The 24889-nt window shown below is 57.7% G+C and overlaps 1 protein-coding gene across 2 annotated transcripts in view; it reads left to right on the forward strand.

Moving 5' to 3' along the window:
* Window positions 1-15708, forward strand: part of UNC5B (unc-5 netrin receptor B) — an 84466-nt gene extending 68758 nt beyond the window's left edge. The window contains exons 5-17 of one of the 2 annotated variants that reach the window (XM_070612338.1): window positions 357-537; window positions 1244-1411; window positions 2180-2344; window positions 2558-2590; window positions 4483-4677; window positions 5018-5407; window positions 6060-6147; window positions 7016-7184; window positions 7339-7572; window positions 9469-9618; window positions 10194-10358; window positions 11173-11354; window positions 12169-15708. In XM_070612338.1, the coding sequence (XP_070468439.1) occupies window positions 357-537; window positions 1244-1411; window positions 2180-2344; window positions 2558-2590; window positions 4483-4677; window positions 5018-5407; window positions 6060-6147; window positions 7016-7184; window positions 7339-7572; window positions 9469-9618; window positions 10194-10358; window positions 11173-11354; window positions 12169-12334 (2286 nt within the window). In that variant the 3' untranslated portion in view covers window positions 12335-15708. The remainder of the gene's footprint in view (window positions 1-356; window positions 538-1243; window positions 1412-2179; window positions 2345-2557; window positions 2591-4482; window positions 4678-5017; window positions 5408-6059; window positions 6148-7015; window positions 7185-7338; window positions 7573-9468; window positions 9619-10193; window positions 10359-11172; window positions 11355-12168) is intronic. The other variant, XM_070612336.1, reaches the window with a different exon arrangement.
* Window positions 15709-24889: the final 9181 nt, after the last annotated feature.

A 24889-nucleotide genomic window follows, 5' to 3' on the forward strand; every position in this document is an offset into this window, starting at 1 on the left:
GTTACTCACTGTGAGCTCGCGCTGTTCTCCACACTCCCCGGTACTGCCTCGTTTCATCCTCACAACAGCCCTGAGGGGCAGGTGCTATGAAATCCCATCTTACTTGGTGCAATTGAGGTCGAGTGTAGCCTTCCAAGGCTGCCCGGCTGGTGGGTGGCTGTGTTAGCCACTGTGTTCCGTAGTGTCCGGCACAGTGCCTGGTCCCTGGAGGCCCTGCCTCACTGTGTCAGCCCATGGGTGGACGTGTATGGAACGGCTGTCCTCTTTACAGTCAGACCTCCCTCCCTCCAGAGAGGGCCTGCCTGGGAGGGGAGCGGAGCAGCACGGGCCCTCATGCCCCCGCCCCGCTCCTGCAGGTGGAATGGCTGAAGAACGAGGATGTCATCGACCCCACCCAGGACACCAACTTCCTGCTCACCATCGACCACAACCTCATCATCCGCCAGGCGCGCCTGTCAGATACGGCGAACTACACCTGTGTGGCCAAGAACATCGTGGCCAAGCGCCGCAGCACCACTGCCACCGTCATAGTCTATGGTGCGGGCGCAGAGGGGGTGGGCCGGCGACGGAGGGGAGAGCCTGGGGCTACATGGTCCTCCTGACCCCGCCCTACCTGGGAGGCCCGTGGGGCCTGGTGAACAGGTGGAGAGGATGGGGCCCAGAGAGGGGAGATGCCTTCACCAAGGTCAGAGAGAAGGGCTAGTGGTCAAGTTGGGCACTCCTGCGTCCCCAGTCAGGAGCACTCGCCCCTTCTCAGGCCCTTTGCCCATCCCTGAAGGAGAATCCAATTCTCTTGGAGTGGGGGCGAGTCCAGGGCCCTGTTGGTGTCCCCATACCCAAGGCTGCTGTCCTAGCAGAGTTGGGGACCGCTGCTGAGGCCTGTAGGCTGTCCCCTTGGGTGGGTGGGGCAGAGCCACAGCTGAGGTGCCTCGAGCGTTGTAGAAAGAGCCCTGTACTGGGTTCCAGTCTCAGGTGTCCCATCACTCACAGGGCGACCCTCTCTGGGCCTTCGTTTCCCATAGTACAATGGAAGAAGATAGCGACCTTCCAGGTCCCCTCTGACGCTGATGGTTGCAGCACAGGTCTGCCCACTGGTATCTGAGTCCCCAGCCCTGCAGGCGGAGGCGTCCAACAAGGAAGGGCCAGGCCTCAGCAGAGGGCCCTCATCAGGGCTGGGGGATGGGGTTTGGGGCCCACAGGTCACAGAGCCAGGCTAACCGGGTGACTCCCGCTGCCCCTGCAGTGAATGGCGGCTGGTCCAGCTGGGCAGAGTGGTCACCCTGCTCCAACCGCTGTGGCCGTGGCTGGCAGAAGCGCACGCGGACCTGCACCAACCCTGCCCCACTCAACGGAGGTGCCTTCTGCGAGGGCCAGGCCTTCCAAAAGACCGCCTGCACCACTGTGTGCCCGGGTAAGACCACTGGCCAGGTGGCACCCTCCCACACCCAGCCCCGCGTTCCATGCTGTGGTGTCTGCTGGAGTCAGGACAGCCATTCTCTCCCCATCATGGGGAGAAGGTGTGCATCCTGGGCTCACAGCTGGCTGACCAGGCTGGACTTGATGCTACGACCTCTGACCTCTTGTTCTCCCCTGGGCTGCTGGAGAAACGAGGCAGAGGCTCTGAGCTGCGGTCTGAGGGGTGGGCTCTTCTGCGCTCCATGCGGAGGGTTCTCAGGTCAGCCCCCGGGCCAGGGGCCCAGAGCTGCCCCGGGTCAGACAGCCTGCGCTCCTGCACGGACTGTTAGACTCTCCTCGGGGCCAACCCTGAGCCTGTAGCGGTCCTCTTCTCCTTCTGTCTGCCTCTTCCTCTCTGTGTCCCCATCTGTTTTTCTGTCCTTGAATGTCTGGCTGTGTTCTCTCTTTTTGGTTACGTGTGTGTGAACGACGTGGTGCTTTACCCTGGGTTTGTGTCTCTGGGCACTTGTGCATGGGCTGCGTCTGTTTGAGGGAACTTGTATGTCTGTTTGTCTTTTCCTGGCCCACCTGGTGCACCTGACCACATGGGGCTGCGTGGACATGGTGTGGACGTCTTTGTATGGCCTGCGTGTGTCTTGGGTTCCTCTTTCCCTGCCACTGTATGTGTCTCGGGGGGGTGCATTGCTGTGTTCTGCATACGACTGCATGTGCACGTGTCTGTGCATGCACATGTCCCCATGTGCCATGTGCTGTGCTCCTGCAGTCGACGGAGCATGGACCGAGTGGAGCAAGTGGTCGGCCTGTAGCACCGAGTGTGCCCACTGGCGCAGCCGTGAGTGCATGGCGCCCCCGCCCCAGAATGGAGGCCGGGACTGCAGCGGCACTCTGCTGGACTCCAAGAACTGCACGGACGGGCTGTGCATGCAAAGTGAGTCCTTGGGGAGGTGGGGCCCGGGGGTGGGCATCTGGAGCTGGAGAAGGGACGCCCCCAGCCCATCCCTAGGCCTCAGTGCCCAGCCTGCAGGGCCCACCCCCACGGGCCTCTGCCCGCCCACCACATCCATCATCTCATCTGTGCATCTCCCATCACCCTTTCCCTGCCACCTGTGTCACTGTCTTTTCCCTTTATTTCCCTCGACAGATAAGAAAACTCTAAGTGACCCCCAAAACCACCGTAAGTCCCATTTCATGGCTGTCCTCTTTCCTCTGAGGGGATCCCTCTTTCTCCTTGGCTGGCTTTTCCGGGGCGTGCAGGGCAAGGAACAGGGAGAGCTGAAGGTGCCCCCACCAACCTGCCGTGGGGGTCCCCCGCACCCAACACTACAGTTGTTGCAGCTCCCTCACATGCAGACAGACGAACCCTTCCCTCATGGGCAGGCCCTGGGACACTGTCCTGCCCTCCCAGTGTGGGAGAAGAAGCTAAGTCAGAGAGAAGAAGGGGTTTATCCGAGGTTCCAGCCAGGATTTAAACCTCAATATTTGTGTGGCCAAAGCTGGTACTCAGCCCTGTCCCCTTGGCCTTCCTTTCTGGGACAGGGCCAGCAGCAGGTCCACCCTGGTGCCCCTCACTGTATTCCCAGCAGCTGGACCAAAGCCTCCTGGGTTCTCTGGGATGCCCACTGCCCTGCGTCTCCCTGAGGGGCTTGCCCTCTAGCACCCAGGGGTGTGGCGTGCTGCAGTAACAGCAGAGCAATAAAGCCGCTAGGGCAGCTTGGCCTGTGATCATTAAACCGCAATTTCCATATAGTTCTGGAATCATAAAATCAGCAGTGAGGTCCTCGGCCCAGCTCACAGGGGGCCAGGCTGGTGATCGATTAGAGATTGTAAATCCCCAGGCCACTGGTCCCAGGGGTTAGTGAGGACGTCAGGAGGCAGAGCCAACCCAGGGAGCCAGAAGCCCCCAGAGGGGTGGGAGCCCAGCCCAAGGGCCTTCTCTGGCAGCTCTCCTGGGTGCCAGGGTCCTCTGGGGAGCCAAGAATGAGGGCGACTGAGGAGGGACGGGGGCCCAGAAGGTGATGGAAGTGGGCAGACAGTGGGGCCAAGAGCCCTGCCCTGAGGGGAGTCCAGGCAGGGAGAACAGGCCTGGCCCTCGGGGGCCGCCCAGTGTGGGAGAGTGGACAGGGGCCTCCTGGAGCTCCCCCGGAAACGACGGAACGAGCAGCCATCTTGGCTCCTCCTGTGCTGTCCAGTGTGGTAGCCACTGGCCACGTGTGGCTATTTAAACTTACACTTAACTTAGTTAAAATTAAATTCATTTTAAAACTCAGTTCCTCAGTCACGCCAGCCACATTGTAGTTGTTCAGTGGCCACATGTGGTTGGTGGCTGCTGTGTGGGACAGTGCAGACTTAGGCTATTCCATCATCGCTGAAAGTTCTCTTGTACGACGTGCTATAGACCCTGCCTCTCAACCCTGACACCTTCCTGCCTGGCCTGCAGCAGCCTCCCTGTCCCCTCCCAGAGCTGGGCGTCCTGCAGCCCAGCAGCCTGTGGGGGGAGGGGAGCCTAGCCACAGGTTGCCTCCCAGAAGGAGCACCTTCCTCCTCTCTGCCTGCTCTCTCCTCTCCACCCCATTGTCATGCATCTCATTCCCCTCCTCCTGCTCCCCTCACCTCCGCAGCCCACCCTCCCCGCAGAATGGAGGGGGAGCTCAGAGCGCTGCTTGCAGAGATTTCTGGGAGCCTAGGTCCTATGGAGATCGCTGCGAGTGATGCTCTGGGTTTAACTCCCAGCTCGACTCTGAGCAGCAGACCTTGTCCCCTCCTCGGCAGCGAGCAATGAGTTAGCCCTTGGGAGTGACCAGGAGTCGCTTTGCCTCTCCCTGCCACTCTGGGAGGGAAGCAGGGCAGGGGTTTTGAGACCATTTTACTTACAGAGACTGACGCTCAGAGAGGTTCAAGGCTTGCCTGAGGTCACCAGCCTGACTTGGCAGGGCCCAGACTAGAACCTAGAACAAGTCAGTCAGTCTCTCCCAGGCCCCGCCTCTCCCCAGGGCCCCCGAGCCTCCCTGGCCCCCCAGGGCCCGGGTCTCTGCCCCTGCCCCTCACGTGGGCCTCGTGTCCCTGCAGTCCTGGAGACTTCAGGGGACGTGGCGCTGTATGCGGGCCTCGTGGTGTCCATCTTCGTGGTCCTGGCCGTCCTCATGGTGGTGGGGGTAGTCGTGTACCGCCGCAACTGCCGCGACTTCGATACCGACATCACCGACTCGTCTGCCGCCCTCACTGGCGGCTTCCACCCGGTCAACTTCAAGACTGTGAGGCCCAGTAAGGACCTGGCAACTTCTGGGGTGGCGGGTGTGGGCAGGATACCCAGAGGGGTGTGGCAGCGAGCCAGACCAGAGTGGGGCCTCCTAACTCCCTCCTAAAGATTTTCTAGAATTTTCTCTAAAGATAATGCATGAGTATAGATTAGAGAGATGCAGGAAAGGAAAGGGGTAACCCAGGCTGCCGAGTCCCCAAAGCATCCTGCAGCAGTGGCAGTTGAGCCTTCCGCAGCTGGACATTTGGGTGGGATTTTGCAACGGAAGGGCCCCTGGCAGGAGCAGAGGGTGGGACTGGGCCGGTGAGGCAAGGCTGGGTCTGACTGTAGCCCCTACCCCCGCAGACAACCCGCAGCTCCTGCAGCCATCTGTGCCTCCGGACCTCACGGCCAGTGCTGGCATCTACCGCGGGCCCGTGTACGCCCTGCAGGACTCGGCCGACAAGATCCCCATGACCAACTCGCCCCTGCTGGACCCCTTGCCCAGCCTCAAGATCAAGGTCTACAGCTCCAACACCACCGGCTCCGGGCCAGGCCTGCCAGAGGGGGCTGACCTGCTGGGGGTCCTGCCACCTGGCACGTACCCTGGTGAAATCGCCACGGACGCCCACTTCCTGCACCTGCACAGCGCCAGCCTCGGCTCCCAGCAGCTCCTGGGCCTGCCCCGTGACCCGGGGAGCAGTGTCAGCGGCACCTTTGGCTGCCTGGGTGGGAGGCTCAGCATCCCTGGCACAGGTGGGCCCCGCCTCTGCTTGCCCCTCAGCCTGGCCTCAGCATGGCCCCATGGACAGCCCGGCACCCACCCAGCAGAAGATAGGGCTTCCCTGATCCCATTTCACCGATGGGTGAAGTGAGGCCTAAGGGGAGGAAGTGACTATAAAATAGAAGACCTGGGGTCCAGGCCTACCTCTGCCTCATCAGAACAGGGGAACCTTGACTAGCCACTCTGGAAACCTCAGTTTCTCCATCCGTTAAGTGGGAGAGAATGCCCCTAGGTAGTTCAGCAAACCTAGAGAGTGCTGTCGAAAAGTCAGGGCTGCCCGTCCAGGCTGCACAGCCAGCAACTGATAGCTTCCCAGTGCAATACACTGAGCTAGGGCTGGAGCTGGCACTGGGACCTCCAGCCCCTAAGCCTTTGCCCCGTCTCTACACCCCATCGCAATGCCAGAGGCTGCTGTGCTATGGGACAAGTCTGCTGTGGTCAGTGCCTGGCCTCTTCTTGTACCCAGGCCCCAGACCTCCTCTCCCTACCCCTTGCTCGTGTGACCCCCTGGAGCTCATGAGATGTCTTTCTCTCCCTGCCCCAAGCTGGGGGCCAGCCCCCATCCCCTGTTTAAGCTCCTGGACTCGCTCCAGCCCCTCCCTGCTGACCTCTCTCTCCCCCTAGGGGTCAGCCTGCTGGTGCCCAATGGAGCCATCCCCCAGGGCAAGTTCTACGAGATGTACCTCCTCATCAACAGGGCAGAAAACACCCTGTGAGTAGAGACCCCAGTCCCGGCTTTCTCTCTGCTGCCTGCCCACCTTGCACTCAGATATCACCACCTCCCCTCTACGCCTGATCCTAAGCCCAGAGGTAGTCCTCCGAGGGCAACGTGGACAGACCTTATTATGTCCACATTTAAAATGTGCAAACCCAGCACAAACCATAAAACTGAAAGGCAACTGAGGAATTGGCTACAATACGACAGAGGGTTAATATCCTTCCTATGCAAAGAGGTTTTAGAGACCAATAAGAAAAATGAAGCATCTCAGTACACAGATGGGCAAAGTAGGAGAACAAGTGATTTACACTCTTATGCACACACCCACACACAGACACACACACACACACACACACAAATGGCCAGTAGGTTATGAGAAGATGTTCAATCTACTTGTGGTCAAAGAAACAGTAATTCAAACAGCCATGAGATATTGGGAGGTTTTTTTGCCTCATGAATTTGCAAAGACTTTTTCAAATGATAATATTCATACTTGCAAGAGCATGGGAACTCAGCCCTCCCGTGGCATGCTGGTGGGGGCGTAGATTGGTGCCAGCTTTCCGGAGGGCAGTTTAGCAACAACTGTCAAAAACATTCCACGAGTGCACAACCTTTGAAACTCCGAGCAAGGTTTGGCTGTGAGAATGTTGCGGGGTAATAGCAGAAATCTGGAAATAGTCTCAAGGCATATGCCATGTTTCTGCCTCTCCCTAACCTGTGACCTCGGGGAGCCCCAGGATGGAGACCTGCCTTCTAGCACCCCCGGGCCGGGCAGAGGCGGGAGTCCACACCAGTCTGGGCCCTTGCTGAGCTTCGGGCCTCTTCTCACTGCCTCCCTCCCCGCCCTCTGCCCTGCCCCCAGCCCGCTTTCAGAAGGGACCCAGACAGTATTGAGCCCCTCGGTGACCTGCGGGCCCACTGGCCTCCTGCTGTGCCGCCCCGTCATCCTCACCGTGCCTCACTGTGCCGAAGTCAGTGCTGGCGACTGGATCTTCCAGCTCAAGACCCAGGCCCACCAGGGCCAGTGGGAGGTGAGGAGCCAAGGCTGGGGACAGGTGCACTACATGAAGCTGCCCCAGAGGCTCGGGCACTGAGAGAAAACCCCTTTCCTCCTGGCCAGACCTGGATGAACCCCTCCAGGGCCTTGACTGACCCAGCTGCCTCACCCCCACTGTCACCCTGTAGGAGGTGGTGACCCTGGAAGAGGAGACCCTGAACACCCCCTGCTACTGCCAGCTGGAGGCCAGGTCCTGCCACATCCTGTTGGACCAGCTGGGCACCTATGTGTTCACGGGGGAGTCCTATTCCCACTCGGCAGTCAAGCGGCTCCAGCTGGCCATCTTCGCCCCTGCCCTCTGCACCTCCCTGGAATACAGCCTCAGGGTCTACTGCCTGGAGGACACGCCCGTAGCACTGAAGGTAAGGCCAGGCCATGGGCACCCCGCAGCCGTGGCCCTCTGGGTGCATCACCCCCGGCCAGCCAGCTGCATGGTCCCTTCCAGCTGCCCCTCCACCACCATCAGCCTCCTTCAGTCATTCATTCATTCCTCAAACACTGAAATGGCATCAGACCCTCGAGATACAGAGATGCATCAGGCACAGTCCTGCCCTCGCCAAACTCCAGGCTAGAGGTGGGAGACACACAGGGGTCCCTGCCGGAGGACCAGACTGGGTGGGCTCGCACAGCCTGGGTTGTTGGGCAGGGATCTGAGAAGCCTCAGAGCAGAGCTGACCTTAGGCCTGTGCTCTGAAGGACAAGCAGGAGTTCTGGGCAGAGAAGGGTGAGGGGCATTCCAGAAGGCAGAGCAGCTTATTCAGAGGCAGGAGTGTCGCTCTGTGACTGGAGCACACAGGGATGGGAGTGTGTGAGGGAGGGAGGAGAGGGGGCTGGGGAGACAGGCAGGGCTCAGCTTCCCAACATCTTGTGGGCCATGCCAAGGAATTTGGAACCTATCCAGTGGGCAGGAGCACGGACCTGGTGGCCACCAGTTCACGGGGCTCTTTTGAAAGCCCCTGAGGCTACGCTCAGGGCGTGGGTAGACGAGAGGCAGAGAGGCCATTTGGGAAGCTGCAGCTGCACCCTGAGCTGGACCCTGGGCAACGGACAGTGGCAGTGATGAGAGGGGCTGGACTCTGTTTAGTCAGTAGAATGGACAGAACCGGTGACTGACGGGATGAGCAAGGGGAGGGCGGGGTCAGGGCTGACAGCCAGGCTCCTGGTGTATGCGAAAGAACAGACAGTCCCTAAGTGAGGGAGGGAGGGGTAGGCGCTGGTGAGGAGCAGTTTGGGGCAGGGAGGGGGGGAGGTGAGGGGTCAGATTTTAGCACCTAGAGCCTGGTGAGGGCAGGTGTGGAGCCCTGAGTTAGTACACCCTGTCCCCCAGCTGTTTCCTCCCCGCCCTCCCCGCATCCACAGGGCTCCAGGCTCATCCTCACACTGGAAGTGCACAAACCCTGTTTAAACCCCATTTAGACCCTCCTCCCTTCTCCATCCTTCCGTCTACCCCTCTGCGAGCCTCATGGTCCTTGCCTGTGGCTCCATGCCTCCTCCCATCTGTGGTCTGTGGTCTCCTCTAGCTCCTTTGTCTCCCAGTCTCAGGTGACTTGTCTCAGACTCCAAGTTGCAGAGTGATGCAGCATAGGTGAAAAGGCCTCGAGGCAGAGCGTCTCCTGCAGGGACCAGGCTGGCCTGAATTCCAGGAGGCCCATAATGGGTTGGGGGCTCCTGGGAAATGCTCTTGCAGCCTGGCTCTCTTGGTACTGGGACATGGCTAATGCACAACTTTGGTCGGAGAACGGAGTGGAGATCAAGAGGGAAGTTGTCACTTTTTGGCTTGATGGCATTCTTTGTTGATTCAGTCCATCCATCCATCCATCCAACCAAATTTCTGCTTATCTATATATATACTCATTCATTCAACAGTCCATCTGTCCATGCAGCCATCACCCATTCATCTGTTTATCTTTCTCTCATCTTTCCTTCTATTTATACACCCATCCATTTGTATATTCTTCTGCACATCCATCTGTTTATCTCTATTTATCTCTCCATCTGTCTGTTCATCCATTTCCCCATCTGTCTATCCAGTCATCTTAATCCATCCATCCATCCACCCATCCCTTTATCCACACATAATAAGTCTTCTATGAGCACTTACCAAATCCCCAACCCTGTGCTCAGGTGGGTCCCTGAGCTCAAGGTTACAGCCTGGTTCCCTCTGCCTTCATGTGTCCCCAACTCCCAAGCTTGCAGCAGGAAAGGGGCCACTGGCCAAGTCTGATGGGCTCCCCCTTCCCATTGCCCCCGGCCCACAGGAGGTGCTGGAGCTGGAGCGGACCCTGGGCGGCTACCTAGTGGAGGAGCCGAAACCCCTGCTGTTTAAGGACAGTTACCATAACCTGCGCCTGTCCCTCCACGACATCCCCCATGCCCACTGGAGGAGCAAGCTGCTGGCCAAGTACCAGGTGAGGGCTGGGCCACAGAACGGGGTGGGATGAGGCTGGGGCGGGGCACACTTGAGGGGCTGCCCAGGGAAGACCAATTCCCCCTCGAGGCCAAGGCCCTGCCTCCTCCCTCAGTCCTGCAGCCTTGTGCCCCCACTCCCCATGGTGTCTCTCTCTGTCTCCCTCCCACCCCCCCTCCATGCACCATCATCCTTAGGCACATCCCCACGTTCAGTGCCAGTGACAGCCACACTCACACCCCCACCCCGTCACACACTCCGACACACAAATATCTGTCCACGTCATCTTCAACAAGTGTTCATGCCTGGCAGACTGTCCACACTGCTCTCTGATGGTCACATCCCTCTGTGGGAAGTCCACAGGCTTCCCAGTGCCAGACACACATACACAAACACACCCTCACTTGTGCCTTCTCTTGCCCGTTTCTCAGCTGAAGGGCCGTTGACCAGCTCTTCTTCCTCTGTCCATCTGGATGGAGAGGCCTGAACTGGCCCCATTTCCTGCCTCCGCCTCCAGTCCCCAAGGGCAGAGCAGGCTGGCCTCACCTCCTTGACCCTGACCCCCTCCTCCCCCAGGAGATCCCCTTCTGTCACATTTGGAGTGGCAGCCAGAAGGCCCTGCACTGCACCTTCACCCTGGAGAGGCACAGCCTGGCTTCCACGGAGTTCACCTGCAAGCTCTGCGTGCGGCAGGTGGAAGGGGAGGGCCGGATACTCCAGCTGCACACCACGCTGGCGGAAGTAAGGCCCGGCACAGGCAACTGCTGGCCAGGGAGCAGCAGGCAGAGCCCAGGCTCCCCCTCGTCTGGGTGGAAACTCTGTCTCCTATAACGACATGCCCCAAGTCTGAGCTGGGACCTGTCACTTTTTGCTAACAGCTGACACTTACAGAGTGCCAATCCAGGGCTTGGCCTGTACCATGCGACACAGATTATCTCGTTAAATCTTCACAGACACCAGGGAGACAGACACGATCCCCACCTGGGAGATGAAAGCAGGTTTTAGGGGGGCTGAGGATCATCGACCTTGTACCAGGTCAAGGCTCGGCCCAGGCCTGCGGCTCCCCACCACTAGAATCTAGGTCGAGGTTTACAAGACCCAGGCCACCCAGGGGGACAGTGCTAGACCCTCACTGCAGCGCAATGTAAAGAGCATTGGGTATGTGTCTCCACCCAGCTCTGCCATTAACTTGGCATATGACCGTGGGCAAGTCACTGCCCCTTTCTAGACTTCGTTTCCACATATGTAACAGTGGCTCCACGGGGTTAGAGTGTGGCTGAGGCTCCTCTTGGTTTCCTAATCATGAGACTGCATCAGCCTTAGTCTGGGGCAGGACATTGAGGGCTGGGGATTAGGCAGGCAGCCCTGGCCCTGGGAGCTGACCTTCTGGGGAGGAGGCCTTTGACTGAGCAGCTGGAGCCTGCCCAGAGGGTGGGGAGGGACCGGAGCCTCCAGGAGCTTGCAGTCCCAGGCAGGAAGGCTGGAGGGGCAGAGACCCAGCCCAGTGCCCAGAGGAGCCCTCTGCCCCTCTCACCCTTGCCCTCTGCCCTTCCAGACACCTGCTGGCTCCCTGGACGCCCTCTGCTCTGCCCCTGGCAGCACGGTCACCACCCAGCTGGGACCCTATGCCTTCAAGATCCCGCTGTCCATCCGCCAGAAGATATGCAACAGCCTGGACGCCCCCAACTCACGGGGCAATGACTGGCGGCTCTTGGCACAGAAGCTCTCCATGGACCGGTGAGTGTCGGGACAGGCCTGTACCGCCCAAGCCACAGCCCACTCCCACCTCTCTTTGTGCCCATGGGGCAGGCGGGGCAGGCAGCTCACCGCCCAAGATCAGTCCCCGCCGTCTGAGGTGGATCAGGAGCTCAGGTTGGGTGTGCTGTCGAGAAGCCTATCCCTTCAGGAGCCTCGTGCTTGTGAGAAGCAGATAAAGCCGGGACCCCAGCAAGGTGTGATCACCGTCAGCACCTCCTGGCCCAGGACAGAGCAGCTTGCTGGAAGCGCTTGCCGAGTGACAGAATACATCTTATGTCGGAACTCTTCTGGAGAACTTAAAATGCTGGATAAACATAATGGCAATAACAGTCATTATTATGTGGTACTAATTGAGAAATCATTAGCTGCATTGAGCGGATACCCTGTAGAAGACATCTTACTTGAAATGGGTGGGACTTAGAAAGATGTCTAAGGCTTTGTTCCTGCTGTCAAGGGAGTGCACAGGGTGAGACCAGGCAGGGAACGAAGGTGGGAGGAAGAGAGGCTGGAGTGCCAGTTTCGGACAGTCTCTTCCGGGGCCATTGTCTTTCAGTGATGACAGCAGTGACGATTAATGATGATGAGCAAGTTTCCATTTTAGAGACGAGGAGACTGAGGCTTAGAGAGGAGTGGTGACTTTCCCAGGAGAAAGCAGAGGGGCTGGGATTCAGATCCAGGACTGTGGGGTCCCAGAGCCTGCAGGCTCCCCTTCCCGGAGCGCTCTCCACCCCCCGGCCCCTGGGAGGTGCTGAGGGTTTGGGGAACCCAGTGTCCCTCTCCTTCCCTCTGCCAGGTACCTGAACTACTTTGCCACCAAAGCGAGCCCCACGGGTGTGATCCTGGACCTGTGGGAAGCTCTGCAGCAGGACGACGGGGACCTCAACAGCCTGGCGAGTGCCTTGGAGGAGATGGGCAAGAGTGAGATGCTGGTGGCCATGGCCACCGACGGGGACTGCTGAGCTGCCCCAGAACTGCGGGCTGGTAGGGACTGGCAGGAGGTGGGCAGCCTCTCGGGGGGCAGTGAGGCCTCCACTGCCCCCCAGCTCACAGCCGGAGTCACCTCTACTCCTCCCCTTGTCACTCCCCCAGACCACGACCAGCCTTAGGAAATCCACGTACTGTGCCAGGAGGACCTGGGCTCCCTCTGCATCCCCTGCTGTCTCTCCTGACCTCAGACCTCCATGCGGGACCCGGGGTGGGGCTGAGGCCTCTGGAGGCAGCTAGGGGAACAAGGAGGGGGCCCTCCCTCCACCCCCGGCCCCGGATCTCTGGGTTACATTTTAGTTGCGCTCTTCATTTTCTTCCTCAGTTCTTGATTCTCCCTCCTCCCTAAGCCCCCTTCTCCTTTCACACCATTTTCCTCCTTGAAGAGTCAAGTACAATTCAGACAAACTGCTTTCTCCTGTCCAAAAGCAAAAAGGAAAAGGAAAGAAAGAAAGAAAGCTTCAACTGCTAGTAAGGCTCAAAGAAGAAGAAAACCACAAGGGAAAAGAAAAACCCAGTTTCTTAGGAAACGCAAATGATTTATTATCCAGATATTTGGATAAGTCCTTTTTAAGAAAAAAAAAGAAAATGAAAAACAACACAAAAAATAGGAAACTCTTTTCTTGAGTGTGGCTGAGTGCTCATGGTTCTGGCCAGGCGAGTGTGAGTGTGAGTGTGTGTGAGTGTGAGAGAATCGGGGAGAGAGAGCTTGCACAGGGAGCAATTTGCTGCTAGTGATTCCCTCTTAGACTACATTCTTACAAGGCCTCAGTTTCCCCAGTTGTACAGGCTTGGATGGGGTTCTGCCGTGGTACCGTGTTTCCCTCTGAAATCTTAAGCAGATACTGAATCCATAAAGCCAAGGAGCCCTGAGGTCTGGAGTGGGGCGGGGTCCTCCCTCCTTCTCACAGCCCCAGGCAGACGCCCCACAGGCGCCTCTGGGCTCCTGGGAATCCAGATGGCCCCAGGATGGAGACTGTGGCGGGCCAGGCCAGTCGTGAGCCAGGGAGAAGGTTTTCAGTGCTGTGGTCTGGTGGCTCCTGGAGAGGGGCCGTGGCCCGAAAGTGGGGCCCTGGCAGAGAAAGAAGTGGGGGATGAGAGTCCCCCATGGCCACCTCTCTCCTTCACTCCCAGGGTGGGGCCAGCCAGGACACCCCCCACCCAGCAGCCTCTAGACCAGGAGGACTGGAGTAGGATGGCATTCTCTTAATGCCCAGGAACCCAGGATCCGCCATTCCCCGGCCTCAGTTTCTCCTTCTGTGAAACAGAAGGGATGGATAAGAGGGCCTCCCCAGCTGCAGAAGTCTGCACTTCTGGGCCTCGGTATGGCTCTGAGGATTCTGTTAGCAGGCAGCCCTGTGGCGGGAGAGGCTAGGAGGTGGGTGGCCGGCCTGCTCTCCACGCCTGCCAGTGGAGAAGGCAGGGTGGAGGGTGACTTTCCTCGCTCCGATCTCCACAGGCACCTCCCTTCCGTCCTCCTCTGCAGTCCGGGAGATCTTGAAGTAAGCTTTGAACAGGCAGGGTTGCCAGAGCAGTGGGGCTGCCACCCCCTCACCAGCCTCTTCCAGCATGTTCCAAAGGGGCCATCGGGGTCTCTTTTCGGCTGGCTGGCGATGGCTGGGACCCACATCTTGCAGCTGGTACAGAGGCCTCATCAAAGGCCTCTCCTCCTTGGCACCCAGGGCGAAGCAGGTACCAGCCCCCCCGACAGCTCTGGGCACTGACCCCAGGGCTTGCCTCAGTAGGTCCATGTGCAGCCGCTGGGACTAGCCCAGGTGTATCCTGGCCCTTGAAAGTCTGATCTCCTGGGAGTACAGCAGGTTTGGGGCTGCGGTCCCAGCCAGCATCCCCAGCCTGGCTTCCCTGCCATGGACTTGTGGGCTTATGGGGGTCTTCACCACCCAGCAGCCTCCTTGGGAGTGGGTTGGCTGTGGGCAGACAAGGGTCTGCTCCATTTGAGAGGAAATTCCTTCTATCAGGGCTGCTCAAGGGGCCAGCTGCATCTGGAGCTGGACCCCCAAGGCCGAGACCACAGCTCTTTACCCCAGTGCCTGTGTGGATGTTGCCTCAAAGGCAGCGAGCCTTCCCTGCCTAAGCTGCCCGTCCGCTGTGGGCTTAGCCTCTCTGGTCATTGCTAGCCCAAGCCGTGTGGGCCTGTGTGATGGCCTGGCCTTGAGGGCAGCCTAACCAGGGCTGCAAGGGGCTTTACTGGTGCCATTCCCAGTGCACACTCTCAAATGCCCACAGGCAGCCTGGAGTCCAAAGACCAGCACTCAAGCTCCAGCTTTGCCATTAAACTGCTGTGTGACCTCGGGCATATGACTACCTTCTCTGGGCCTCATTTCCTTTTTATACCTTGAAGGCCCAGCAACTGCTGTCTGAGGCCCTTTGGGTTCTGACACTGTCATTCTTGGCTTCTGATGGGAATCCTAGTGGGTAGGAGCTGATCGGGAGCTCTTGGTGGGTGGGGCCAGGCCAGCCACCCGGTACCATTTCTAATCTGATTCCTAGAAATTGTGTACCAGGGCCTGGAGCGCAGACACGATCCACTGGAACCTCCTGGGAGAGCTTAAACCGTCCAGCTTCATCAGACAGGCCTGGAAAGGGTCTGCTGGCTCCCTCAGCTGCCGAGGCTGCTGCAGCTCCGGCCCGCACTGCTGCCTCGGGTGGCACGGAGGTCTCTCCTCTTGATCAGGCCTGAGAAGCAGCCCCAGGGGCCAGTACTCTGAGAGCCACAGGTCAGGGCACCCGCACAGCTGTTCCTGTCTCTCTCATCTCTGGGGTGTGCTTGCACGTGTGCGTGTGTGTGCTTTTTATCCTCGGGCACATCAGGGTGCCCCTCCAGGAACGTGTCCCCACCTGTGAGCGAGCCAGTGCCCTCCTTGCATCCCCAGCTGGGACTTCTGGAGCTGGCATGCCTGTGTTTGCCCTCTGAGTCCACAGGGTCAGTCGGTGTATCTTCTACGTGCCTCTCCCTCTGCCTTCTCTGCCCTCTCAAGGGCGTGGGGGGCCCTCCCCATCTCCTGGACGACCCAGGGCGCTCTGGTCCCCTTCCCCTAGCAACCAGGCCGCTGAGCTAGGTCCCTCAGCAGGCCTTCTGAGGGAGGTGACCAGGAGCCTGGGTGCAGGGAGCAGCTCTCCTGGGGGCAAAGGGCTGGACCCCCCGCTGGGCTGCAGACATGCTTGTATATCCCCGGATGCAGGGCTGCAGGGGTGGCCCCAATCCCACCTCTGTCTATTCTGTAAACTACAACCTGTAAATGACGTTTAGCATTCCTATTGTAACAAAATTAATTTTTATGAAATAAATTATATTTCCTAGTCTAATAAAAAAAAATCCAGGTTGTAATTTGCTGTCTTCTTGCCTGCCTTTCTATCAGCAATTGGGAAGGCCTTTCCTGCTTTTCTCAAAATTCCACAGGTTTGGGGAGCAGGGGGGTTGCTGGCAGAGCTCTCTGAGCTCCTGGAAACGAGCAAGCACAAGTGCCTCATTTTCCAGAAGGGAAAACTGGCCGAGAGAGGGATAAGGACTTCCCCGTGGTCACACAGCAGGTTGGAGGCTGTGCTGCGTCGGGATCCCACTCACTGCTCCCCGTCAGCGCGCTCAGTGCATAAGTACAGAGTACGTTCAGAGGCAGTCATCTGACCCTGCCATGCGCCAGGTGATGGGCGGGAGCAGTGATGACAGAGGGCAAGCCCCTGGCTCTCTGTCAGCCTGGGAGAAGTTCAGAAGAGGGTTTCCCGGCTGGGGCTGAGGGTGAGAGGTCAGTTCAGACACTCAGCTGGGACATAAGAGCATCATGCAGGCAGAAAGGGGATGCTGAGGGCTGGTGTGGCTTTGGACCCAGGACTGCCAGGAGTGGTCAGCTAGGTTACACACTGGACAACAGTCCCCTATCTAAGGGGCAGGGTGGTGCCGTTCCCACGCAGAGTGTGGATGTGTGCATTTGCTATGAGATGCTTCCAGCAGAGGGCAGTAGAAGGTCTTGTTCTAACAAAGTCAACATATCCATGCTAATTTTCCCACAGATGGAAGTGTCTTGAGGGGGCATTTTTCGTAATTTGCACTAAGGTGCACAAAAGGCACCTGTTTCCGCTGGTCCCTTCTGCCCTGCAGACCTCAGGTCTCCCTGTGGGAGTTGAGTCTGGGCCCAGCATTTCCCAGCATGCACTGCCTGCTCTGAGTGGATTCTGTGGTCTCTTCAGTTTGAGCATCACGTGCAGCGTCACGGTGGCCATCGGCAAACTGAAGGCTCTGAGAAGGCCCATGGGAAGAAGTTGTTCTCCTTGTGTAAACACGGCCTGTCCCAGATTTTCTGGCCGTAGAACCCTTTTCTAGCCTTTTCATGCCCTGAAGCATGTGGTACTCTGCCAGCCGGGACTCTGGGGCATGTGCCAGGTATTGCTGGGCTGTCCCCTGGGGGCAGGGAGCACCTGGGGGCTAGGTCCTCTGGGACCTCATGGCCTGGAGGGCGAGGCGGGGCACCTTTCACAGAGACACACAGCCCCACTGCTCAGATTGTCATCGCTCCCTGAGGACGCTGAGGACCTGCAGCCATCGCGTTCCAGCGTGTGTGTGAAGGAAGAGATGGGGTGTAACCTGAGGTGGGCAGTAGCCCAGAGAGGCAGTGGGCAGAGGCAGGCTTGGGGCAGTGATTTCATACAAATAGCCCCAGAGGCAGGCAGATGATCTGGGGTCCCCCAGGAGTCAAGAGAACCCATTTAAAGCCCCTTACCCTCTGCCCACCACCTGAGCAGGAGGGCCCCTCCACGCCGCCTGCCCCTTGGTGGGGTACAGAGTTCTGGCCTGGGAAGCAGGGGGCCCAGGGTTCTAGTCCTGTGCTGTGCAAGTCACTGTCCCTCCCTCAGCCTCAGTTTCCCCATCCATGAAATGTGGGGCTTAGATCTGCTGCTCAGTTAGGGCCCTCTGGCTTGCGTAGTTCTGTAATTTGGGGGTCCTGGTTCTAGGCAGGGGTGTGACAGCCACACCCTGTGGACCCTCCGTGGTCAAGTCCCATGGATGGATGAGGAAAAACCAGGAGTGGGCAGAGGATGAGCTGGTTCCGAGCCTGTGACCAAGTGGCTGCCCAGTGCAGTGCCCTAGAGCAGGGCAGCAAGGTGACAAAGCTGGTACATGTGCCCAGCCGGCTGGCCAGCCCGGCACGGCCAGTGAACTTCAGGCCACCAGCTGCTGCCCATGCAAGGTTTCCGGGGGAAGGCGGGGGTGGCAGGCTGGCTGCCCCTCCTCCACTAGGGGTCATAAGAAGAGAAAATCCACTCCAACCCTGGCCAACAGCTTGAGGTCAGACACAGGAAGACCGCATCTAGTTCTGTTTAACAAAGTTTTCAAAACTTTTGCCCATTTTAATTGAAAATATGATACAGGCCTATGGTTCAAAAAAATTCAAAAAGTACAAAACAGTGGGTGAAAAGCAGATGCCTTCCTTCTCCTGCCTCACCCCCATCCCTCCTCCCTCCCCTCCCCAGGCCTCCCTAACAGAGGCAATTATTACTCTTCTTACATATCCTCTCAGGAAGACCTATGCAGATACAAACATATTTGTAGGCGTAAATATTTAAATATAATGGATTTGATCCAGGAGTTTCAACTCCTCAAGGTAAACACATGAAATAGTTTTATTCTTCCAATAACCGCTTGGAAATTCACTTTGTCGACAGCGTCTTTCCCACTGGGTAGCAGCCTTCCCCAACGCCGCCTCCGCAGAGGGCCCCGACTTTCCCTCCCTTGCTGTTACTAAGACAGTCTCTTTGGTTGCTAAGCCTCAACCCATCCATCTTGCAACTCCAGCCTCATCTTCAACTGAAGCCCTGGGAGCGCCTGGTACAGGCCACTGGGGGCCGCCTGCCCTCCACACCTCTTCACAGCCTCAGCCCACCACTCCTGCTCCCAGCAGGGGACACCTTCCCCTCCTGGCCTCCTCCCTTGTCACTCATGGGAGAAGCTGTCGTCAAAGCGATTTCGGCTCCCGGCACTGGGCACACGCTCTCACACCAAGAACCCAGCCTTCCCAGAGCTGGGCGCATTCTCAACAGGCTGCTGTTTCTAAGCACAATCCCTGCCCTGGACACAACATTCCAAGGACAGGAGGAGCTCGGGAGCAGGAACTCCCAAGTCCTGAGTTTTCAAAAGATAAATGCTCGCCGTTCAACAGCTCACTCAGCACACCGTGTCGGTCCGTCCAGGTCCCCGGGCCGGGCTCACACACTGCCCTCAGAGCCCACCATCTAGAGGGGCCAGAGAGACAATGGGCAAGGGGACCCTGGAAGTTCAGCGAGGCCCGACCACGTGGCGAGTCCAGAAAGGCTTCCTGGGAGAGTCTATCTTTTAGGGCTGGGGTTGGCGTCCCTGAGACGTAGTTTCTCAACTATGCATTGTGTGGGAGAGACTTTTAGGCAAAAGTGTGCAGCAACTTTCTTTTATGAAACTTCTTACCCAGAGGAGACGCTGATGTCCTTCTAGCAGGCAATGGGCCAGATACGAAGGCCACTGTCCGCCAGGGGTGCAGAAGGGTCTGAGGGCCCTGTTGGGGTGTGTGTATGGGGGTGGGGGGGTCCCCTCAGTGACCCTAACCCGGGAGAAGGGGGGAGTCTGGGGCAGGGACACCAGTGAGTCCGTGCTATTCTAGCAGCCGTGAGGGGCTGGCCGGCCCTGGCCTCGCTGTGGGCGGCTTCAATGTGCCCATTCCAGTTTCTCCGCCTAAGAAGCTTCTCCATGGAGACAGTCTGGGATACCTGGAAAGGCAGCCAATATTTATTGATTTAATCCATAGATGGGCCCAGCACTGGCGTGGGGGGTGCTGAACCAGGCCCGGACTTGAACCCCAAGCAGCTCACAGTAGAATAAAGAGTAAATCCCCATAGCTGGGATGCCGGGGCTGAGTAGCAGCCAGCCCAAGCATAGCACCAATGGGACACGAAGGAGCACAAAGTGGGGGTCATTGCAGCCAGCTGGCCCTGCAAGGGGATGGTATTCAGGTAGGTGGAGGCTGGGTGTAGAGGAGGGCTGGGTCCAGCCAACCACCAGGTGGCGGGAACAGCATACCACAGATGGAGGTGAGAAAGCCCACAGTGGGGGCAGTGGGCTGGTAGAGTCAGAGAGAGGCAGGATGGGGCTGTCGATCTGGGAAGGACAGAGGTGCTGGCTGACCCATACACCACAGGCATGGCTCCCTGTAAGGCCACCACTCTGGGTTCACCCAGATCTCTCTAGGTTCCTTGACACCGGGGTTGGCTCAAGGAAGTCCCTGAATCCAGGCCCCAGGGCTCCATCCATAGGCCAGAGGTCAAAAACAAACATCTCCAGGATCCAGGCCTCTTGGTCACATGAATGAGAGGCGCAGCCACACCAACACTTCACAAGGAAACGTGCCCTCTCGCTGTCTCCTGAAACACAGTCCATCTCAGCAGATCACTCAGGTCCCACCTTTGTTAGCAGCATGGGTGTTTACTTGAGTGAAGCAGGAGGAGAAATGTTCTGTTAAATGGCCTCTCACAATGGGCCTCAGCACACAGGTGAGCAACGGGGGGAAGCGGAGACTGCAGCTAACTGGAGACCACACAGCCCAACAGCAGGGGAAGGCCCTCACTCCCAGCTCAAACTCTTGGCCGTCAGACAGGAGTGAGTGCCTGGGACGGCTCCATCCTCCTGCTCTTAGGAACCAGAAGTCAGGATTAGGATTTGTTTGTGAAAGCATGCTGTTTGTTACTGCTGGCTCAAATTTTTTTAAACACTGTGTAGGCCAAACAAGAGCCACCCATTTCCTGATCTGCTGGGCTCTGGGAGCTGCAGCTAGGTTTTGAAGCAGGGGTGGGCCAGGCTCAAAGCTGCTCCAGTTCAGGGGTTCACTGGCTGGGACAGGGTCCCGAGTGCCTGGCCCTCTCTACAGCCCACCACGGGCCCTGCCCGGGCCCCACTTTCCTCGGGTTGCATCAGAAGGACAGTGGCGCCTGCCCCACTCCCCTCCCACATCCCTCCATGGGATGGTGGCCTCAGCTGGTCTCTTCCCAGGAGCCTCTCCTTTGCCTGATGAAACTCAGGGCAGGGCCAGGAAGATAAGCAGAGCTTGGGAGGTCCCACTGATCCACATCCTCCTTAACCCCCCTCCTCCGACAAGCCTGGCCGCCCGTGGTTTCTCAGACCCTCCTTCTCCTTGTTGCCCTCCTTCCGTCTCTGCCCATCTCCTCGTGCCCTTGGCAGGCTAGGCTCTCCCTTCGACTCATTCTTTAAGTCTTAAAGCTTTGCAGGGCACTGTTCTGGGCTCCTTCCCCCCTTCTTCACCCCCTCCTGGTTTATCTCCTCCACACCCACAGTTTCAACCACCACCCGCAGCAGACAACACCCCATCATAGGCCTGCAGCTCCAGGCTCCCCCTTGAGTTCTGGATGCCTACCTGAGTTAACCCTGGTGCCTCAAAGCCACCTCAGACTCAACATTCCAAATTGGAACTCAGGATCTGCCCCAAACCTGGGCCTCTGCTGGTGTTTCCTGTCCCTGGAGAGGCCCCATCATCCATCCAGGTGTGCAGACTGGGGCCCTAGTCCTCAGCCTTGCCCCTTCCGCCTCGCTCCGCCCTGCCTCACATTCACTTGTCCATTCCACCTCCTCACCATCTCGGATCTTCCACGTGAATCAGCTCCTGGTTGTTCACTCATTCACTACGCACTCAGCAATCACATGCTCCATGTGGGGCAGTGTGCAGGTCCAGCCCTGCTCTCCAGAGTGGGGAGGATGTGCCAGGTTCAGCCTCAGCTTGACACAGTCCTGCTTACGAGAAGCAAGACCTTGCAGCTCTAATGGAGGTGGGGGAAGACAGACAACAAACAAACATGGTCTGGAAAGACACAGTACATCACAAATAAGGCATGGTTAGGAGCTAGGACAACCGGAGGGCGGGGTGGGGGGGCCTGGGGAGACCGCCTCAGGTTTCCAAGATAGTCCTGAGAAACCCTATCTCAGAGAGAAGGGAGGCTCAGAAGTGTCTGATACTCTGTCCTTCTGTCCCACCAGTTGCTTATCCATTTCTGGTCAGGGAGCCCCGACCTGGGAGCAGCACCTGGGAGGCTGAGAAGCCAAGAAGACCCACCTAACAGGGAGAAAAAAGTGGAGTGAAGGGCCTACAAGGAGGAGGACCCCAAGTCGGGCTTTCAAATGGGATCCCTGCAAGGCTACAGCCGAGGAGGAGGAGCCAACAGGAAGCAGACCAGGCATTAAAAGGATGGAAACCAGCTCTCTATCCCCTACTCCAACTGCCTACCAGAAACTAAAATCAATTCAGGGTCTCTAGAGAAGATCAGAGCCTCTGGGAGTGTTCGTTTATAATGGCTAACATTCACTCGAAAATTACTGGACATGCCAACAGATGAGACCAAGAAAAATAACGGATAATAGAAATTCCATGTACAAACATCCTGAACAAATTCAGCCCTGATTCTGGTCATCTGGTTGACCCCTGAGTCCAGACATATAGTGGACTCAGGCCCAGTTCTCTCCCCACCCCCCACCCGAGGAGAAATAGATTCCTGACCTTTGACACTAGGGACTGGATCCCAAGCCTCATGCTGGACAGAGACCCTTGTTCTCACAGACACTGAGTCCACTTTCACACCAAGAACAAATCCTCACCACACAGAGACCCCAGACCCTCCGCTGATCCGAGCCAGCAGCCAGCATCAACCGCCAGACACATGTACATGAAGAAACTTTTGAATGATTCCAGCCCCCAGCCGTGCAGTCTTCCAGCTGAGGATGCAGACACCACAGAGCAGTGACAAGCCATCCCCACTGTGCTCTGTCCAAATTTCTGACCCCACAAAATCTGTAACATTGTAAATGGTTGTTGTACACCACTTCGTTTTGGGGTCATGTTTTGCAGAGGAGCATCCAGGGTGCTAGCAATGTTCCATCTTTTGATCAGGTGCTGGTGGCGTGGGTGTGTCCACCGTGTGGTCATTCAGAACCTCTGCACTTATGATTTGTACACCAGTCTATATGTAGGTTCTACTTCATAGGAAAATGTCAAACAAGAAACAGAAGAAATAGTGGAAAGAACGCGTTAGAGAGCGTGAGGGTGGAGGGCTGCTGGATTCTGGAGGCTCCCGAGCAGGCGGAAGGGCAGGGTATGCGTGCGATCTGCAGCCAGAAGGGGACCAGACCTACGATGGAGGAGGGCAAATTCCCTGTTGTAACAGGAGACAGAGAGAAACAAGGAGCTGATGGGGACGGATTTGTGCTGAGAAATGAGGATGCTCCTCTCTGGTGGCTTCTGTTTTCTCTGTCAAGTAGGAGGCAGGAGGCAAGGCCACCTCAGGATGGGGAGAGTATTCAGGGGTTCAGAGGTGTGTGGAGGGGGAAGGTGGCAAGAGTCCTGTGGAGAGCAGGAGCTAAGATGTTGTGGGACTGCCAGAACCCTGGAGGCCCACCTCAGGTTGGTAACCGTGGGAGCAGAGTGGAACCACTGGCCTGCTGGGGACTTTCTCCAGTGAGGCTCATTTGCTCAGGGGGAGGTAGCTTCACCCAGGGTCGGCCAGAGGAGCCACCAGGAGACAAGGGATGTGGGAGTTTAAGGTATTACTAAGATGTTACTGAAATGATGGACGTGGGAGCTAAGCCGGCTCAGAGTGGAAGGAAAGACACTTGATGCATGAAGGGAGACAGAGGGTCAAGGACCAATCTCCAGGAGGTCCAGAACTTTCCCAGAGGGAGCAGTCGACCATAGCTAGGAGAGGTGGTTAGAGTCAGAGTGGGGGACTTGAATTCATGATGTGGAAGCAGAGACTTATGAGTCAGCTATGGATGATTCCTGACCTCCCAGGATCCACGTGCTCTGCTTGGGTGCCCCGTAAAGCCTGGAAAGCAGACCCATGGTACCCGCCCAGCCTGCGAGCACTGCAGTGACATGGCAAGACCACAAGATGGCAGCATCAGCCCACAAACCCTGTGACTGCGCCCACAGCATCTACAGGGCTGACTTGCTTCTATGCTGCAGCTGTGCAAATATTCAGGCTTTTCCCATTGCTTAATCACCTACAGGTCAGCAGGCTCTGGGTAAGACGAAGAGCTGTATTACCCTCACTCCCACTCACCTTTGATGGAGTCTCTCACTGGGCTCTGGAGGCAAAATGGCATTGATTTGAATCTCGGCTCTGCCACTTACTAGCTGTGTGCCTCTGAGCAAGACACTAACCTCTCCACACCCCAGGTTCCTCATGTGCAAGATGAGTGCCTACCTCACTGGGTTGTGCCTTGGACTCCTTCAAAGCTTGCCTTCCTTGACAGCAACTAGTACTACTTTCTGTGCCTCATAGAAGGCTGTTAGGTTGGTACCAGATGAGGAAACTGAGGCTTGACTTCCCAGGGATACTTAAACAGCACCCAAGCCCAGGTCTATCTGGTTCCAGTTCCGTCCACCTGCCAGGCAGCCTCCCTGTGGCATCACCTCCCAGCTCCCTGGAGCCAGGAGTGAGTCCTTCACTAACAGCGAGACGCCGGCCAGCACTCAGAACCTTTCAGGGCATCTCCAGGCCGAGCAGTGACAGGATGCTGTTCTCAGAGGGCTCGGAGTTGTAAACTATCAGCCCAGAGGAGAGCCTTTGGAGGCTGAGTTTTCCTTCCTTCCCCTTCTCCTTCTCCCCTCCTCCTCTTTCTCCCGACTTCTTTTTCTCCTTCAAGTGTGGTTCAGAACAACGAAGATGCCCAGGGGGTGTGCAGCATTTGCCGTTTACAAACATTTCCCCTGATTTTCTCTGACTAAGCTTGCAAGGTTGTCATCAACTCTGCTCCACCCCAGATACAAAGCAGGGGACCCTAAAGGCAGAAGCATGTGGCCACTCCATTCCTAGGCACTTATCAAAAGGGGCCAACATGGCCTGCCCACGACAACGGCAGGCCATGGTGTGGGCACCCAGCCAATCTCCAGGGCCTGCCCACACTGCCGGGCCATTCCGTCGCCTCCCTGCTCCTGGAGTAGGTCTACTCTCACTCTTGTAAGGCCACTTCTATCTCTGTCTCCTCTCTACCTCATCTGTCTCTTTTCTGATAACCTGTCAGGGGAGATGGTTTTCTTATCTCATCCCTGAAGTGCCCTCAGGAAAAAGACTTCCTCAAGGTCACTCAGCCAGTCAGAGGCGGGGCCAGAACCAGAGCTCGGGGCTTCTGACCCTCACTCTTGTGCTCCTTCCCTGATCCCCCACAGCCTGGAACATTCCCTGGGAAGCTGAGTGTGCCCAAAGCTACCCGACTCATCTAGCCCCCAAGCTAGACACTACCTTGGCCACCTGTCCAGCTCCTAGAGGAGAAGATGAGCCCACCCTGGCCGGAAGCAGCCCAGCCGATGCATTAGCGACCTATTTCCTCCCACATCTTTCTGTCCAGTGATGGAGGCCCTACTACCCCCTAGCCCCTTCGGAGAACCAGCCCTAGCTGCCAGCCAACCCCCAGGTGTCTGGCGCCTCCTCCACTTGGAGAAAGCCCCCAGCCCCAGAGCAGTGAAGGGGGCTCCTGCCTCCATATC

The sequence above is a fragment of the Equus przewalskii genome, chromosome 1, assembly GCF_037783145.1.
Source record: "Equus przewalskii isolate Varuska chromosome 1, EquPr2, whole genome shotgun sequence".
NCBI lineage: Eukaryota > Metazoa > Chordata > Mammalia > Perissodactyla > Equidae > Equus > Equus przewalskii.